Source organism: Triticum aestivum, chromosome 6D (assembly GCF_018294505.1).
Source record: "Triticum aestivum cultivar Chinese Spring chromosome 6D, IWGSC CS RefSeq v2.1, whole genome shotgun sequence".
Classification (NCBI taxonomy): Eukaryota; Viridiplantae; Streptophyta; class Magnoliopsida; order Poales; family Poaceae; genus Triticum; species Triticum aestivum.
The window spans coordinates 15118043-15136934 of record NC_057811.1 but is presented as its reverse complement, the minus strand read 5'-3'; the positions used below and the strand labels follow the sequence as shown (position 1 = coordinate 15136934).

At 42.8% G+C, this 18892-nt stretch overlaps 1 protein-coding gene, 2 non-coding genes and 1 pseudogene across 3 annotated transcripts; all 4 read right to left on the bottom strand.

Annotated features, from left to right (window-relative positions):
* Positions 1–14742: 14742 nt before the first annotated feature.
* On the bottom strand, positions 14743–16604 carry LOC123143102 (60S ribosomal protein L37-2; the record flags this gene model as incomplete). Its single annotated transcript, XM_044561915.1, is given in 3 exon segments — positions 14743–14952; positions 15054–15155; positions 16487–16604. Coding segments are annotated over 3 exon segments (261 nt in total), but the record flags the coding sequence as incomplete, so codon positions are not given.
* LOC123146561 (uncharacterized) lies at positions 15729–15807 on the bottom strand (annotated as a pseudogene).
* LOC123146560 (small nucleolar RNA Z199) lies at positions 15982–16065 on the bottom strand. Its single transcript, XR_006472804.1, has one exon. It is a non-coding gene; the product is annotated as a small nucleolar RNA Z199 (small nucleolar RNA).
* Positions 16150–16246, bottom strand: LOC123146581 (small nucleolar RNA R64/Z200 family). The gene has a single exon (XR_006472822.1). It is a non-coding gene; the product is annotated as a small nucleolar RNA R64/Z200 family (small nucleolar RNA).
* Positions 16605–18892: the final 2288 nt, after the last annotated feature.

Sequence of the window (18892 nt, the reverse complement as noted above, 5' to 3'; positions counted from 1 at the left end):
AAGTGACATCATCCATGGACGATGCTAAAAGTTCTATTCAAAGCTCGGTTGAGTTCTTGGTTAATTGTCTGTAGATGATTAATGGAGAACTACAAAAGGGTGATCCCAAGGGAAAAGGGAAAGAAATCGCTGCAGGCATATTTCTGTAATCTGTAATTCCTTTGCTAAACAGGACAAAATCTCTAATGCTAATCCTTGTTAGAAGCCTCCTGATAAAGGTATGATTAAGGTAAATATTGATGCATCTTTTATCTCTAATACCAGGGTTGCTATAGCAGGTATTATTGCCCGAAATCAGTGCAGTATAATTATTTTCTCTTCTATGTGTATATTGAATATCTGAAACTGCACCGAGGAAGCTGAAGCTGTAGCTTTCTCGGAGGGTCTAAAATGCAGCCTCTCCCAATGCTGTAGAAATATTGTAGTTATCAATGCTGTTAACTCTAACTGTCAGGATCTGTTGACCTCATGTATGATCTTTGCTGAGTCTAGGATGTGTATGAGTTGTGTGTGTGCTTCAGAGTTGAGAGAAGTAGCAATTGTGTAGCTCATGATCTTGCTTCCCTCGCTAGAGTGTCAGGTGGGAAGTATGGTGTGTATGCAATTGACTTTGTTAAGTAATCTAGTATTTATATATACTAGCACATATGCCCGTGCATTGCAACGGGAGAAAAACTAGTATGCATTTAAAGTTAGTGAGAATTATATGTGCAACCAAAACCCTGTGCGCACGTGAAAAAGGTATTTAGCTTCTCGGTTTCGCTGGGTGTGAAGTAATCAATCCGTTATTTTTCCATTCATTAATCGAGGGCATTTAAGAGTTTTTTTATGTCATAGTACGCAGAGAAGGCCCATGAATTATTCAATCTACTTTTCCTTTCAATCGAGGAGATTCTAAGGTATGAAGTTTCTTAATATTGTAAGAAACATGAACCATTTTTTAACCCGGAACAAATTTCTGAAGATTATGTACACTTCTAGAAAAATGTGAACAAAATTTGAAACATGAAAATATTTTAAAATTCACAAATTTTTTTTTTGAAAACACCAACTTAAAAAAACATGAACATTATTTGAATTTGTGAACATTTTTTTAAAACGGGAACATGTGTTGAAAATTCATAACATTTTTCTAAAATGTCTATCTTTGAACATTATTTTAAATTGTGAGAATTTTACTAAAACAAGAATATTTTTCGAATTTTGAACATTTTATAAATTTATATTTTCTTTTTAGAAATCTCAAACAATTTTGAAAAACAATGAAAGTTTTTGAAAAAATGGGAAAAAAATTCAAGTTCCAAATATTTTTCAAAATAGCAACAAAATTTTGGAATTCTGAACATTTTCTCTAATTTGATTTTTTTGAAATTATGAACATTTGTCTAAAATTTTGAATTTATGAAATAAATTCTATAATAAAAATAAATTTGGAAGTGCACAAAGAGATACGGGAAGGAGAATAAAAATAGAAATAAAACACATAAATAAAGACAAATGGGCTAGTCCATTATTGGTTGTCCTGTGCGAAGCTCCAACTATTTGTTGCCCTGTTCTGGAAAATAGATTTCTTACAGCTGCGTGGGCAGAAAAATAAGCGGGCTGGCTTCGCTCCGCCACAGTCCGCGACCCATGTACGAAATTCTGGAAAAGCCTTTTTTTTCTAGCAGACGAACGCATAAGAATTTAGTACCATGTGGGATAGAAAAAATTCTTTTCGTTGGTGAACGGATGAAAAAATTGAAAAAATGCACCTTGCTTTATTAGTAGGTATAAAAATATAGGTTCTGCCAAAAAAAAGTATTGGTAGGAACTTACAACCATTAATGCACATTATGTGTCATGTCCAGTTAAATACTCAAAGGAGTATGCCGAGATTTAGAAGTTGTTTTACTGTACACATTAGTAAATGGTATTTGATGTGTCAGCTGTTATTAGGGAGTTGAGAAACTACTTTTCTTGCCATTCATGGCTAAAAGTTGAATCTACACAGCTACACTATTTCTTATATTTTAGTTCTTTTCATATTTGAACTTACAACCATGAAGATTGAACACCATCACTTAGTCACTTGAACTTACTTGAAATTCTGACGCTGAACATGTCCTGGCAGCAACAATATGCAGGTCACATAAATAGTGTCTTTATTATAGGGTCTATTTTTGGACAAGTATGCCTTCTATGCGTTAATCATTGCATCCTTATCCTCAACACGCGAAAAGTCCTATTGTTTCAAATTTATTTTCTAAGGTGCAGCCAACATAGAGTCGGGGTGAACAAAGAGGCACGAAAGAGCCAATATGACCATGTGGGCATAGATGAACTTGATGATAACTGTAAAATGGTGGAAAGAAGAAGGGGGTGGTGATAGTGATTAGACGGTCAAAACCTGCATGCACTCAACACTCATTGCGATAAGTGGCGCAAAATAGTTTTGCGTGGGTTATTTGTAAGTCAACTGAATTCTTTTGGGGTGCAAGTCGATTTGGAAGGAAGCCGTGCGGAGCTCAAGGCCGTGCTAAGACGGGGACGAGGCGAGGAAGCAGGTGTGGGTGCCAGAAAATGTGAGTTAAGGGTGAGACAATGTGCCTAGGTTTAATTGGGGAATGAGAAAGTTGACGTAACAACGAATCTTGGTAGCATCACAAACTATATCACTCTGCATATATGTTGTTCTCCGGTTGCGATGATGCATAGGTACTTAGTTAGAGACATGAAAAGAAACATTATTTCTCCTATTGCAACTCATGGGCATATTTGCTAGTATTCATAAAAAAAAATTAACGATGAGTGCTCAGCTGATCCAGCTTTAAAAGTTTGTAATATATACTATGAGCTGTACATTAGACACAAATCAATTAATAGTCTGGTGGTCAGCGAGCCCTTGTATTGTCCTCAGGTCGTATCTTCAAGTCCCAACCAATGCATGCCTTTTTAATTTTTTTCCGATGCCACTATCGTAAATTGACCCCTGTAAATATTAGTTAATTCACGAGTGATTAAAGGTATGCGGATGTGGCAGCCATGTGAACGGGTTTTTCCATCCAAAAAAAGTTTTGGCCTTATTTTATCAAATAAACAAGCTTACAGCCTAAATTGTTCAATTTCTAAAGTTGTTGGCCTAAAGCGTACGAACAGTTTGAGTTAATGAACTAATTACTTATTTCACTCTAGCTGACTGATACTCTTCACATATTGGTTCTTCGCTAAGGATCTTTATCTTTCATGTTGTATCCCATTTCTCCCTTTGGTATGATTTTCCTAGGTCCCTGATATGTATCAATACCTATAAATTTTTTCATCCGTTCACTACCGAGAATATTTTTTTCTACTTTAGATGGTACTAAATTCTTATGCGTTTATCTGTTAGAATTTTTTTCGTAGTGGGCTACGCACTGTGGCCCAGCGAAGCCAGCGCACTTATTTTTCTCCCAGGCAGATGGGAAAATTATATTTTTCGCACAAGGCGACAAATAGTCGGAGTTTCGCACAGGACAACTAATAATGGGCTGGCCATTTTTCTGTTTTTCTTTGTTTTACTGCTACTTTTATTCTCCTTTCCCTATCTTTTTTCCCTTACAAGTTTTTTTTCTTTTAGAATTTATTTCGTAAATTAAAAATTCTCAAAAACTTGAGAGTTAATTTTTTTGGAAAATGTTCAGAATTACAAAATTTTGTTGCTATTTTGAAAAATATTCGAAACTTTCAAAAAGTTGCCCATTTTCTTAAAAAATATTTGAAAGATCGTGGATGTCGCCTAGAGGGGGGGTGAATAGGCGCTTTAAAATAATTACGGTTTAGGCTTGAACAAATGCGGAATAAACCTAGCGGTTAATTTGACAAGCACAAAACCTACAACAACTAGGCTCACCTATGTGCACCAACAACTTATGCTAAGCAAGATAAACAACTAAGTGATAGCAAGATATATGACAAGAAACAATATGGCTATCACAAAGTAAAGTGCGTAAGTAAAGGGTTCGGTTAAGAGATAACCGAGGCACGTGGAGACGACGATGTATCCCGAAGTTCACACCCTTGCGGATGCTAATCTCCGTTTGGAGCGGTGTGGAGGCACAATGCTCCCCAAGAAGCCACTAGGGCCACCGTAATCTCCTCACGCCCTCGCACAATGCAAGATGCCGTGATTCCACTAAGGGACCCTTGAGGGCGGTCACCGAACCCGTACAAATGGCAACCCTTGGGGGCGGTCACCGAACCCGTACACTTTGGCAACCCTTGGGGGCGGTCACCGGTACCCGTCAAATTGCTCGGGGCGATCTCCACAACCTAATTGGAGACCCCGACGCTTGCCCAGAGCTTTACACCACAATGATTGAGCTCCGAACACCACCAACCGTCTAGGGCGCCCAAGCACCCAAGAGGAACAAGCTCAAGGGCACCAAGCACCCAAGAGTAATAAGCTTCTTAACTTGTAACTTCCACGTATCACCGTGGAGAACTCAAACCGATGCACCAAATGCAATGGCAAGGGCACACGGAGTGCCCAAGTCCTTCTCTCTCAAATCCCACCGAAGCAACTAATGCTAGGGAAGAAAATGAGAGGAAGAACAAGAAGGAGAGCACCAAGAACTCCAAGATCTAGATCCAAGGGGTTCCCCTCACAAAGAGGAGAAAGTGATTGGTGGAAATGTGGATCTAGATCTCCTCTCTCTTTTCCCTCAAAAACTAGCAAGAATCCATGGAGGGATTGAGAGTTAGCAAGCTCGAAGGAGGTCAACAATGGGGGAAGAACACGAGCTCGAAAGATAAGGTTCAATGGGGAAGAAGACCCCCTTTTATAGAAGGGGAAAAATCCAACCGTTATGTGCTCAGCCCGCACACGAGCGGTACTACCGCTCTGGCGGAAGAAGCAGGGAAAAGGAGCAACCAAACATGAACCTTGGGGCGGTAGTACCGCTTATAAGCGGTACTACCGCGCACCCCAGTGGTATTGCCGCTGGAGGATCAGAACACGGGACCAAAAAACAGTAGCGGTACTACCGCCCGACCGGAGCGGTACTACCGCTTATAGGCGGTACTACCGCTTATAGGTGGAACTGCCGTGCCTTACTGCCGTGCAACTACTGCAAAACTCGACACGAAAAAAATGCAAGACCCAAAATCGAGGCGGTACCAGCGCGGAACCGTAGCCGTACTACCGCTTATGGCCATAGGCGGTACTACCGCTTTGGACAGCGGTACTACCACTTGGGGTGATAAGCGGTACTGCCGCTCTGGCCGCGGTACTACCGCTAGGAAACCAAAACTGCCATAACTTCTGCATATGAGCTCCGAATTGAGCAAACTCAAGCTTGTTGGATTGAGAAAGACAAGTAGCATCAAAACAGCGACTGGTTATAGTAAGAAGAGGCAGGGGAGGTATGCCAAAAAATAGAGGAGTGAAACCTCCAACCGAGAAGAACCGGCATAACCTCCAACATCGAAAACATCATAGAAGATGCGAGTGAACTCCGTTTTCGATGAACTCGAGCTTGTCATCAAGATGACCATAAGCTCCAAAACTCACAAAGAGAAGAACCAAACAAGAACCAACAAAGATGATGCAAGGATGCAATGGTTTGAGCTCTCTATGAACGATACGATCAAGCTACGCATCGAGAGCCCCCCTTGATAGTACGGCAATCGATCCTATAACCCGGTCTCCCAACTACCATCATGAGACCGGTAAAATAGAAAACCTATCAAGAGCAAACCTTTGCCTTGCACATGGTCCACTTGAGCTAGATGATGACGATCTTGACTCCCTCAAGTTGGACCACCTTTCTTGGTTGTGTTGGCTCGATGAAGACTAGTTGATTGCTCCCCATACTCCACTATGGGTGAGCCACTCTTCCGCCCATCTTCACCAGTCCATTGTCACCACGATGGACGGCAAGCTTCAAGCATTTGATCTCGTCATGATGCTTCACTTGAACTTGCGCACCGCAACATCTTCACAAGTCCATTGTCGCCACAATGGACAGCAAGCTTCAAGCATTTGATCTCTTCATGATGCTTCACTTGAACTTGCACACCGCAACCTAACCCCACAAAGAACTCTCACGAAGATCATGGGTTAGTACACAAAGCGTAATCGACAATGCTTACCACACCATGGGATCGCTTGATCCCTCTCGGTACATCTTGTGCGCTTTGTGTGTTGATCAACTTGATTCACTCTGGACTTAGTCTTGATCAACCTTGACTCTTTCCAACTCTCTTCATTTGGATGATGTCTTGAAGGTAAACATGAATAATCACACCACCTTCTTCTTCAAGACGTGCTTGCAATAAGCTCTACTCTCACATGACCAATCTTTGGATAATTCCTTAATAACACCTTGGTCACCACATAAACTCCTTGAAACCAACACATGGGCTTCAAGAAATGCCTATGGACAAATCCTTCAAATATAACTCAAGGCAACCATTAGTCCATAGAGATTGTCATCAATTACCAAAACCAAACATGGGGGCACCGCATGTTCTTTTTGTTTTTTGAAAATTGTTCGGGATTTGTAAGAAGAAAATGGCATTTCAAAAAATGCTCCAAATTTGAAAAATATTCATGCTTTAGTGAAATTTTAAAAATTAAAAATAGTGTTCATGTCAAACTGTTCTGGATTTAAAAAATTGTTCATGTCTCCTAGAATATTCAGAAACTTCATACCTTAAAATTCCCTCGATTGAAAGGATTGAAAGGAAGAGTAGATTGAATAACTCATGGGCCTTCTCTGGCGTACCATGACGTAACAAAACTCTTGAATGCCCTCGATCAATGAATGGAAAAAACAATAGATTGATTCCTTCACATGCGGCTGTTCCTTTTTCATGTGCACATAGGGTTTTGCTTGCACATATAATTTTCACTGACTTTAGATGCATACTATTTTATCTCACGTTGCAACGCACGGGCATATGTGCTAGTGAAAACTTATGTAATTAATATGGAACTATGGAAAGGTCTGGGTTACGTCTTACGTCCCTAGTTTAGTTCCTATAGCATGCTATGTACTTCCTCTGTAAAGGAATATAAAAGCGTTTACAACTTTTAGATCATCTTATATTCCTTTAAGGAGGAAGATTTGCTGCTCTTTTTTATTTTACTTGTAATTCGAATCTCCAATGCTTTCTAGTAAGAAACATCGAGGAAATCCCTTTTTACTCAAAAAACAACTAGGAACACGAACAACTTGATTTTGTCCACTAGGGACAGAAATAAGTGTCGACAAAATTATTAGGAAACAAACTGGCGTGAAAAACTTCAAGTCGCAGTGTACTGTGCATTCTGTTGCAACGAGTTTAAAACTGTACCAGTTACATCGTTGTCGTCCCCCTCCTCCTCTTCATCGTTCTCATCTTCATCCTCATCATCCTCCTCCTCCTCCTCCTCCTCCCCCTCCTCCTCATCGTCCTCCTCTTCCTCCTCATCCCCCTCCTCCTCATTGTCGTCGTCGTCCTCGTCCTCCTCATCCTCGTCGTCGTCGTCCTCGTCCTCCTCATCCTCGTCATCATCGTCCTCCTCCTCATCCTCGTCATCATCATCATCATCATATCTATACGAGAAATCATCTGTATACGAAATGCTCTCCTCCGTCAACCAAGGCATCATCTCGAGGAACTGCTCCTTGTTGTAGTTATCAGATATCGCCAGGAAACAAAGTCTTGGCGTGGACAAGCTCATATGCAACCTCTCATCGGGCTCTTCTTCCGGGTGTTTGTGGATATCGGTGTTGCAGTCGACGATGGCGAGGCGCTCCACCGAGGGCGACACCAGTGTGTCGCCGTAGAGGGCACAACCTACTAGGGTGAGGCGCGACAGCGCCGGGCAACAGGAGAAGTTGAGCTGGCCGTCGACGAGGTAGACAGTGTCGAGGTGAATCCTCGTCAGGTGCGGCGAGACGAATGGGACGGGGCACCGCGGCTTCCACAGCACGTCCCCCTGCTGGTCGAAGCGGGCCGTGAGCGAGCGGGTGCGGAACGACGACATGGCCTGTGCGACCCACACGTCGACGCGGGGGCTGACCTCCCAGCGGTCCACGTCTAAGCCGAAGAAGAGCTCGCACTGGCAGTACTTTTTCTCGCAGAAAATGCAGTGGAGGCGGGTCTTCAGGTCGGCGTCGATCTCGAAGGAGCGCAGCGGCGGCGCGGATGCGGTCTCGCGGCCGATGAGGAGGTTGTTGACGAAGAGGTCGAAGGCGCCAGCGGCGGGAGAGGCAGGATGCCTGCACGGCCTTGCGCGAGGGCAGGAAGGAGAGCACGTGGCTCAGGAGCTCGTCCGGCAGCCGGCCGAAGAGCTCGCCGCCGGGGCTCATCCTTCAGAGATCGGCGCGCAGAATGTAGGGGATGGATTGATGGAGCCTGGACGTCCTGGTCTCCTTTTATCTCGGGTTTTTGCAGGCATGGCAACGCTATAAAAATGGTATGGATAATATCCGGTACGATTGTGACAAGATTGCGTTCCGTTGGCGACTACTGGTAGCCACAGTATTAATCTTTTTCAATACACTTTTGATGATTTTGTTTCACTTTTTTTTGCAGAAATTATTTTGATCTGTCTCCGAAAATGTTTCCTCGTATCTTGCGAAGTTGCTATCTGTTCTCGGCACGATTACAACAAATTCTGCTTCTTCTCATAACAGCTTTGGTAAACTAAGATCCGTTGGACAAATAAATCTACCAAACTAATTGCAATTTGCCTTTTTGTTGAAGCCTTTTGTGTGTGATTTAAGTATCACTTTTGTGGTGATCGAAACTATTTTCCGTGACTGATAGAATTTTATCAATGTTATGTGTAATACTCTTTGTTTAGCAAAATCCTTTAGAATTAACATAATAGGATCTTCGATCTCTTAATTAGAACAACTTTTTAGAGGAATATTAGCACCTAACCGTAATTGGCGGGGACCAATAGAGGATAGGATAGCCCATGTGGAGTTTTCTCAGGGAAGATGACCAGGGTAAAAATGCTACCCGTTTTCTCTCGGTTATTTACCACTCGAGATCAAAGTTCCAACTACTTTTATTCATGAAAAAAAGTTGCAACTACTCTTACATTGCATCAAATTACTGTGGCCCATCTATTATCATAATCGAAGGATGAGATTACCACTGAATAAACCATGTAGTACTTTTCCATTGGGACACAACATCAGGAAAAAGGATACAACAGTATTAGAGGATAACCTCCGGTGTCTAGAATGATTGTGATATACGAGAAACCACCATTAAGTTATTTGCATGCTTTGGAGATCTATAACAAGATATTTAAGGGTAACTAGCCATAAAGGGACACACACAACAACAACATAACTATACACTATATAATCCATGCAACTATATATGAGGTCACTTTAAAATCTACGAAGAGTAAACGTTTACAAAGGAAAAAAAACTAACATCATTTTTCTTACATAAACATTTTATATTTAGCACAACATAATTAAGTATTCAATGATGCCCATCAATCTATATGATTTTTAGCAACATTTTATGTTGTTACCTATTTTAATTAAATAACAAATTTATTGTTATTAAGATAGTAGTGAAAAATATGTAATGAAAAATATAAAATTTTAGTACAAATGCGTATTTAATTCAGCAAGGTTGATGTGAAAGATATATAAAACACTCTGCTTATTTAATCAAGCCATCATCTCGATAAACTTATTTGTGTGGTAGTTACGAGATATCTCCAAGAAACGGAGTCTCGTGGTTTACAACCTTGTGTGCATCCTCTTATTGGATTCTTTTTAGATCATCATCAATATCAGTGTAGCAGTCAATGCTGAGGTGCTCCGGCGAGAATGGCACGAGCCGGTTGCTACACTCCACAATGCACAAGTGTGAAGCGGAGTAGTGCTGCGCAATAGGATAAGTCGAATTAACCATTGGCTCCTTCAGTGTGGGGCCCCTGGGGCCGGGGGCGAAGACAGGGAGGGGTGAGCAGTGGCTAGACCCATACCAATCGCTCGGCCCCTCAACAAATTTTAGGAGGCCATACACCATATGTACACGCTAATGGCCTGCTGGCCAAAGCTAATTACTCATTAGCCCATATGTTAATGATGATGCTAAATCCCAAAGCCCAGCAGGCAATAGCCCATTTACGGTCGAGGGAAAAAATTTGCTTATTGTGAGCGATGAATCGATCAGATCGTGACCTGCGTATGTGCATGTCTACACTTCCGCTAGGGTTTTGCCGCTGCCGCCGACTGGATATAGTAGAAACTTCCGTTCAGATCAGATTGTTGCCGTCGGCCGGCACAGCAGCAGCAGCTGATAGCGGCCTAGCGCTTGAGCACTTGGCGGGGGGGTCGCAGCATCGGTCTTCACAACCGTGCGTTTCCCGTGTTCCGTCGTCCACAACGCATTGGTCCAGTCTTTGAACCTGGCGGCGTAGATCAGGCGAGTCATCTCTAGACTTAAGGTATATCATTATGAACTTTTAAAGATTATTGGTTAGTTTTTTTGTTAGATCTATTTTGAATTACATAGTAGTTAGATTCATGCAGAGTACTAGCTAGGATTTTTTAGCCTGATGGGCTTGTATGTATACTAATGTACAATTACACAAGGCAAAATCCAAATGATTGGTTCGGAAGTCTAGTTTATTTAGTTTTAAAGTTCGTTATTTTTCAAGATGAAGATGAACAATAAAGTACCACCTTATATTTTTGATGAAATTCTGAGGAGATGGAGCTACCTCTGTCCTCATTTCACTTGGTATACAAACTCCCGACTAAAATATTGTGTCGCAGGCGGTAGAAATTTAACCATAAGCTCTAAGTGAAAAACACATCATATGACAATACTTTTATAGTTACTAGTTTTCCTGCCTCGCTCCCCCTATGTTCAAATCCTGGCTCCGCCCCTGCCTGGGGCTTCCACAACACGTCTCCCTTATGATCGAACCGGTCCGTGAGTGAGAGGGCGCAGAACACCGACAGGGCCTGCCCGAGCCACATGTGGACATGAGGTTTGACCTACCAACAGTTCTAATCCACAGGCCAACATGACATCTGACCTTCCAGTGATACTGATCATTATCATCGATGTCGCGTTCGCAGTTGTTCTGGTAACAGTACTTACAGTAGATCACTTGTAGAAAAATTAGTATTAACATCTGCACCTGAAAGAGCTTATGCGCCCAAAGATTTAAAACTGCATGTAACAATTCTATTGTAATCAGTTTTAGACAGTTATAAAAACAAAAGCACTTCTAAAAATAAGGGAATGCGAGTCAAAAATTGAAACCGCCTCAAATGCTCGGAAGCCACTGACACTAAGAGAAATGATCGTGCAACCCATATCACACTACCACCTACTCCTTGCCCCATCTCACAAAAAAAAACATGCACGCTTATCCTTACTAGCTAAATATCCATGCGTTACTACGGGATAAACAATATTTAAAGAGTGGCATGATAAATTAAGAATGTTCATAATACATTTATCTCCGTGTGTCTGAAGACTTTGGAAGTAGGATTTTGTGGCATGATAAATACACTCGAAGCTAGTACACGCTTCACACGTCGTTCTTCACCGTACGATTAACTCTTTTTTTTCTCTAGAAGGTTATTTCGGTCATTTGTTTCAGTTTGGTTTAGCCTACGTTTACTTGGGTTTTAATTATGTTCTCAGAGTGACTTTTTTTTCATTTTTATATTGTGTTGGGCTGCTGTTGTAGGTGGTATTCATTCTCAGAGCTGAGTGCAGTTGTTCGTTGTGGTGTCCTTGCACGTTTCGACATTAGTGTCAGCTAGTGGTGATTATGTGAGCCCCTTGAGAGCATTTCACGTTGAAACCACGAAAAGGTAGCTGATGTGAAAATCAATAAAAAAATACACGCAGCAGAGTCCTTTTGTTTCCCGTAAAAAATGAAAGTGTTGTTATAACAATCACATGGGTCGACCCTTGAAGCTTTCGCTCGCTTAGCTCGGCTCCCTGTTCCACTCACTCGCTTAGCTCTTTTTTTGCTCGATCCACTGCTAGCTCCGAAAAAACCTCCTATTGTTTTTCATTTGAAACACTTCATTAAATCAAAAGATGTTCACGAATTTTAAGAAAACTTGGATTTATAACTGCTGTGAATTTAAAAACCATGAATTTTAAAAAAATCATGAATTTAAAAAATACTCATGGATTTATTCATGAACTTGAAAAGAAAGGTTTGCCAATTTGGAAATGTTCCTCAAATTTAAAAAAGTTTGTGAACTTTTAAAATATTCACTAACTATAAAATATTCATGAGTTTTACTTTTTCATGAATTTTTCAATATGGTCGCAGTTTTTCCAATGTTCAATGAATCGAACTATGTAAAAATAAAATTAAAATGAAATAAAAAACAAAAAGAATAAGAAAAACAGGAAAAGAGAAAATCATAGGAAAAAAAGAGGAAAAATAAAAATTGATGAAACCTTCTAGAACCTTGTCAAAACCGGAAAGTGCATGTCCATTAAGGCTCTATAGGTGTGTACTCACGCTCGGCGACACACACTTATAGGCGAGACACATAGTGACCATACAACCCTGATGCACTAGGAGGCTCCAAACTATGTAGCTTACTAGCTTAGTATCTTATATTAATAGGTAGATAGAATCAATGCGGTGAAACTTAAATATATATTGATGAGTTGTATAGGGGGCTATTTTAATCTTAGGAGTGTGTGGGGTAGTGGGGACTCAAAGAGTGGGGGAGCCCGCAACCGAGATCCGGCATCGTTAGGATCCAGCGCCCCTACTATCATCTCCGGCGCGTCGGCACCCGCGCACAGTGTCGCTCTGACAACAACGTCCGAGATCCGGCACCCCCATCTGCACCTGGTCCCACGCCCATGGCAACAACGTCCGAGATCCGGCACCCCCATCTGCACTAGTAGTACATAAATTTTCACGAACAAAAGTCCAGTGTTGACTTCAGGACTTTTTTCTAAAAGAAGTCAACGGGGGTTTTCTTTTTGTGGATATTTCTTACAAGTACAATGAAATGTCAAGTTCATTTCAAAAATATTTTCAGAATTTTTTAAGTTTTTATTTAATTACTAAATTTGTTTTCCATATAGGTTGTACATATACACTCATAGACCAAAATTTCCCGTCCTCCTTGTAATGTCCTAAAAAGTCATCGGATGGAGCCATCGACAAATAAGAATTTTAAAGGAACTTGTGTCAACTGTTTGACAGTCTTGTTAAATATACCACCCTGATACCGAAGCCATAGTCAAATTTACCAAGTATGCAGCGGTTCATGTAATATCAAAATAAATTATTACAAAGTCACTGTTGGGGGATGATGAGGATTTCTTGCGCACGTACGACTCACGGTGGAGGCCGCGTGGTTCGTTCCCGATCTTCGGGCGGTGAGATTGCTCGTCTGCCGGCAGAAGGCGGTGCACAAACTGAGGTGGGCCACATCGTTGACACGTGAACGTGTCGCGCTGAGGAGAATTGTGTACCATGAGTGCCATGTCGCATGGCTCGCCGAGGATATTGGGTGCAGCGCGAAGGTCTCCTCGATCCATGAGCATGCCTAGGGGCGGGGGATTGACACCGCACTTAATACTCATCTGTTGCTAGGTGTGTGTGCCCTTCCGCATTTTCACTGAGAGTTCTCCACACCCGCTCCCCATCGAGATCCATTTTTCCCCAAATCGGGCGATGAGCTCATTGACGATCGGTGAGGGAGGAGTGGCTACTGATGTTCGTGCGAGGCGATGCGTGCAAGCTGGCGACGATGGGGCGAGATCCGATCCCGGTACAAGACCAAGACCGATGTGAAGCAGGAGTCCATGGCAGTGCTAGAGGAGGTGAGGAAGGAGGAGACTGGAAAAAGGAGTCTAGTCGCTCGGGCAGAGGAGAGGCACATGTTAGAGGTGGCTTTTCTCATGTTTCATTATTAGGAAGCCCCACAACAATGAGAAGTGGATAGACGGGGAAAAATGATCCAACCCAACCGAAGAGGAAGGCTAAATCATCATCGGCTACACAAAATGTACAACAATGACGATACCGGTGACGATGTTGATGAAGTCACACATCCTAATACCAACGCCACTCCAATCTTAACTGCAAAGAGACCACTTAACAAAAGAACTTAGGAGACGCAATTGTGTAAGACTTCTAGAAGAGATCATAACACGCAAAATTAAGTTGGGAGGAAGTGAAAAAATAAAAGGACTTGAAGCGGCCCGAAGGCTATGGAAGTGGCATGTGAGGAGTCACAAGGCAGCAATCGAATAAGACAAGTTGTAACAAACGAATAAAATGGAGCAGCAATAATAAAATTGGACGTCAATCAGCTTCTGATTGATTTGGTGAACGCACAAATTGTAGCATAAAAAATAGAAGCACGGTTGTGAGTGCTCATGGCAGGTGGATGTCAATGTCCCTTGGGCTAAATATATGTTGAATGTCCAGTTCGTTACGATTGATTTTAGTTTTTGGATCTAACTTGAATCATTTAATGCATCATTATGTTTCAAGTTGAATCAGACAACATTATGGTTTTGAAATGATGCTCAAACATTATGGTAACAGAATAGTTGTGCAATTGATATGCTCAATGACCGACTCCCAGTTGCCAAATTTTGATGCTTTTCAGCCATTATTTGTTTCAAAATGAAGTGTTCGACATTCTCTCCTGTGTACTACTAATGTATGTGTCGCACAGCAACATAGCCCTACAGAATTCACTAGATTGGAAAGCAGATGCCCTTAACCCACAAACAATTGTAACATTCAGACAAACTTGGTCTTAGATTCAGAGGTCAATTTCCAAACCCATGCAACAAAACATATCAGATCCATACTCAATTCTATAGCAACAATAGTTTAGGCGGGGTACAATCCAAGCAAAAGTCTTTAAATTCTAGCTTCACGAGATTCTTGATGGGGCAAAATCCAGACCTAGTTGGCCGCGGCCCTGTTCCTGGGGGCAGCCTCGGTACCTGAATTAACAAGATGCAACAGAAAGAAAACGCATCAGAAGTGCTTCAGATCTAAAAGGGTGTTTCTAGTGTTATAACTTTTGATATAGATGTCAAGGTACCTTCTCTGAAGTTGCTCTTGAACCTGCGAGGCACGTGGCGCATGTACCTCATCCTTCCAGTGCCGGTGGTCTTGCGCCTGATGGCTTTCACACTCCAGTTGTCTGAAGATATGAATAGATCACTATGTTAGCACTGAGCCAATCAAAAAGATTAGAAGTGGCAAAAGCACAAATTATTAATCATAGTAGAAGACTAATCACAGACAATGGAAATAATGTGGCATCCAATCAGAACAAAGAACATAATATTACTACACATAATGAACCACATGAACAGCAAAGCAAACACCAAACCATAAGCTTTCTGGTTGTTAAATAGCTTGGGTTTGATTGATGGTAATAGGTAGTAACAGTCATGGTCAGGTAACAGCCATGATCATGATCAAAAGAAGTGACAATTGGTAGTTAAGACAACACATTTGAAAATATTTAGAGGTAAGCATGGTAGAAGTCAGAGAAAACAAGTGAAATAAGATTTGCTAATCAGAAGGCAAAGGTCAATTTTGGATGGAGAAATCAAACAGAAAACTACAAAACATGGTCCTGTCATATTGCTGCAATTTATTCTAACATCACCAGACTTACAAATTGCATCAAGCAATGCACAAGTAAACAAAAACGTGAGAAGAATTGCATTTCACAAGACAAAGGTTATTATAAGATAAAGCATAGAGAAATCATCAGACATGAAACTACGAATCACGGGAGTGTAACTCCTGTCATATTGTTGCAGTTTTTCATCATCACTTGAACCACAAATGAAATCAGGCAACACAGAATATTGGAACTACAAATGGTAAATATCTCTGTTGTTTACATAGTTCAATTTATAAACTCGTTGGAGCAAAATTATATTTGTTGTAAAGATAGAAGGACTTCCTTGAGTATGTGCATAGCACAGAGAGGCACAAACATATCAGGGTGTTGAGGTATCATCAGAGACTTAAATACTAAGAATCAGAGGAGCATAGCTCCATCATATTGTTGCAGTTTATTCCTCATCACCTGACCCTCAAACATGTAAGCATGCATGGACAACAACAAAACCGGCTACAACAATTGATAGTTTGGCAACTACCGATAAGAAATGCAAACGCTGTTGCTCAGAATATGAAATATCTTCTCATCAATGCCAAATGGCATCTCCGAAGTCTGACATGCGTTGTAGATTTCATGATTCATCACAGCACTTTGCAAACCGGGGAAACAGACCCGAGAAACCAGATGCAGCCGAGAATCTCGCGAACACAGACATAATCATTCACTAATAATTCCCATTGGGAGATCAAACTATGCATCCAACAAACTACATCTACATGATATGGCGCATCAAATCCACACGCAGGAGCAGCGGCCTTCGTGGCATCCACATGACAACGCACAACATCAAGAACCTGGAGATCTATAACGTAGGGAGGAGGAGGGGAGCTTACACTTGCGGATGCGGGCGGCGGGGTAGCCGCACGAGGAGCAGGTGCTCTTCTGGAGGTGGAAGCTGCGGCGGCCGCAGCGGATGCAGAGCGTGTGGGTCTTGTTCCGGCGCTTGCCGAAACTGCCGGTACCCTTCGTCTGCAAAAACAAGACCACCACGGCCAGAAGAGAGGGTCAGCGACAGGGCGACGACGGAGCGGAGGCGGCGCCGGCGGGGATTGGGGGTAGGGTTGGGAGGCGGAGACGTACCATCGCTTAGGGTTGGAGGAGGCGAGCGAATGGGAGTGGCGGCGGTGGAGGCGGAGTGGCGTAAACCCTACCGCGCTTTATAAGGGGGCGGAGAGCCGCCGGGTGCCGTGGTGGGCTTTGTCTTTGGACTGTTGGATTGTTGGGCCGTGAGAACGAGGGCGCTGCTGCAATTCAGTCCATCTCGCTTCAGCCCAAGCCCACCCAATTGCCCAATCCTTGGCTCGAGAGGTGCTTGCTTTGCGTGAAGAAAATAAAACCTTCGCGTGCACATGTAAAAAAACATGCCAGAAAATAAGTGTCTTTTTTCCCCAAAATACTAAAAGTCTAACATCAGATTTTGAAAGCAATATCCACCATCAAATCAATAGCATGAATCATAAAGTTGTTAGTGTGGCATTTGTCTGCTGACGAGCGTTCGCTCCCTAACACGCGTCGCGCGAACAAATCCTTCGTTTTCACTTGGCTCGAGAGGGAAAGGAGTGGCTTTGTCCTCGTTCTAGAATATTACCGACATCCATTTCCATCCCCCGGCAAGCACCGCCTCACCTCTCTGTTTCCGAGCCACTGGTGCCGACGGAGAAGCGCGGTGAGCTATCATTCGACGTTGCCATGTCTGCCCATGTGTAAGGATCAGCGCGGGTTAGAGGCGGAGGCGAGGCTCCCTTAGACGTTGACGGTGCCGTGACCCGACCCGAGGGTTTGGGACAGCAGTGAAGGTGGTGGCGACTGGTAGAAAGACAACGAGCCAACTTCCCACCTACATCCGGAGATGCTCAGCGACAACAAGGGTGCACGTGAGATATGGTGATGGCTGGCGCTGGTAGGAGGTGGTGACCTGGCTCCTCATCGGGATCTGAAGTGCGGCTGGTCGAGGCAGAGTGCAACGGCGGGAGGTGCCGATGGCGGCTACCGGAGTTGCCCTGGCTATGATGGAGTTCCTTATCTAAATGCTAGAAAAGGCCCGTTCTAGAGTGGAAGGTTGTCATCTTTGCAACTCGAATGAATAGTGTGCCACTCCATTAGTTTCTTTCAGAACTACTACCGGGCAAATCGTCCATGGAGTTGTTTAGCACTGCAACAAAGTTGTTAGGTATTAGTGACACAAATGTAGAATTAGAGACTATTTATCTTCAAACGAGAAAAAAAATCATGGTTATGGCCAAAGTGTCACTATGAAGGAGATCTCTTTAATCATGTTAGAATACATTCAAAATGGCCATATACGGAATATGAAAAGCACCGAAAACAGATTAAATTATTGAACAACTCATGTTTTGTAAAGCAGGTTAAATTCACATTCGTGAATTAACTTGCGGTTGGATGGTTAGGAGGATATTGGTATCTCCTGCCAACTAGAGTTCAAGTCCCCCAGACTTGACACTACCACTAATCCGAATATCATTGTCCCCTCATCACTGACCGGTGCCTCGCCATGCGTCATTAACCGGTCATCTGGGGACATCAATGATATGGTATTTTGGGATCAGCTGGATGTATATCACATTTGTGCCTAAGATAACATGTCAGTGATCATGTGTTCCGATGGTCAAAATCGATGGCTTGTCAACATCGATCGACACTCGATCTTTCAAATCTGACACTTTAATTTTCTCATTGACCAGTGTTGTTGTTTATGCGACCAATTATATACCATGTCGACTGCCCTGTCCCCATTCAAAATTCTCATGGTCGTCATCGAGCCCCTTTTTCACCGTGTCCGGCCACGCGTCGCCGCTCCTCTCCCTCCTATCTTACTCCCACAAACCCACCTATCCCTTTTGCTGCGGTTGAGCCGTGCCGATGGCACCCTCTTCGATGCCCTTGCGGCCACCCGACACGGCCACACCGTTTCGACATGGCCGCTTCCACGCGTTTTCAAGCGGGGCTCTTAATTTTGCCGTGTGTGGTGTTTATGGTCCCGCAGTGTTGTCTATGTCTGGCTGTTTCTAGATCCATGATGTCCGCCCTTCATGCTTGCTCGAATCCCAGCTCCCTCAGCCGTCCCATCGTCCACCTCGTCCTGGCTAAGTGGCCAGTTGTTGCTCGCTGCCGGGCTAGCTAGGGTTGCTACGTGTGTGCGCGTATATGGTCTAGTATAGTTAGGGTAGAGGATACGGTCTAGGTCTATAGGGGCACGGGTAGAGGGGGGTGGTATACTC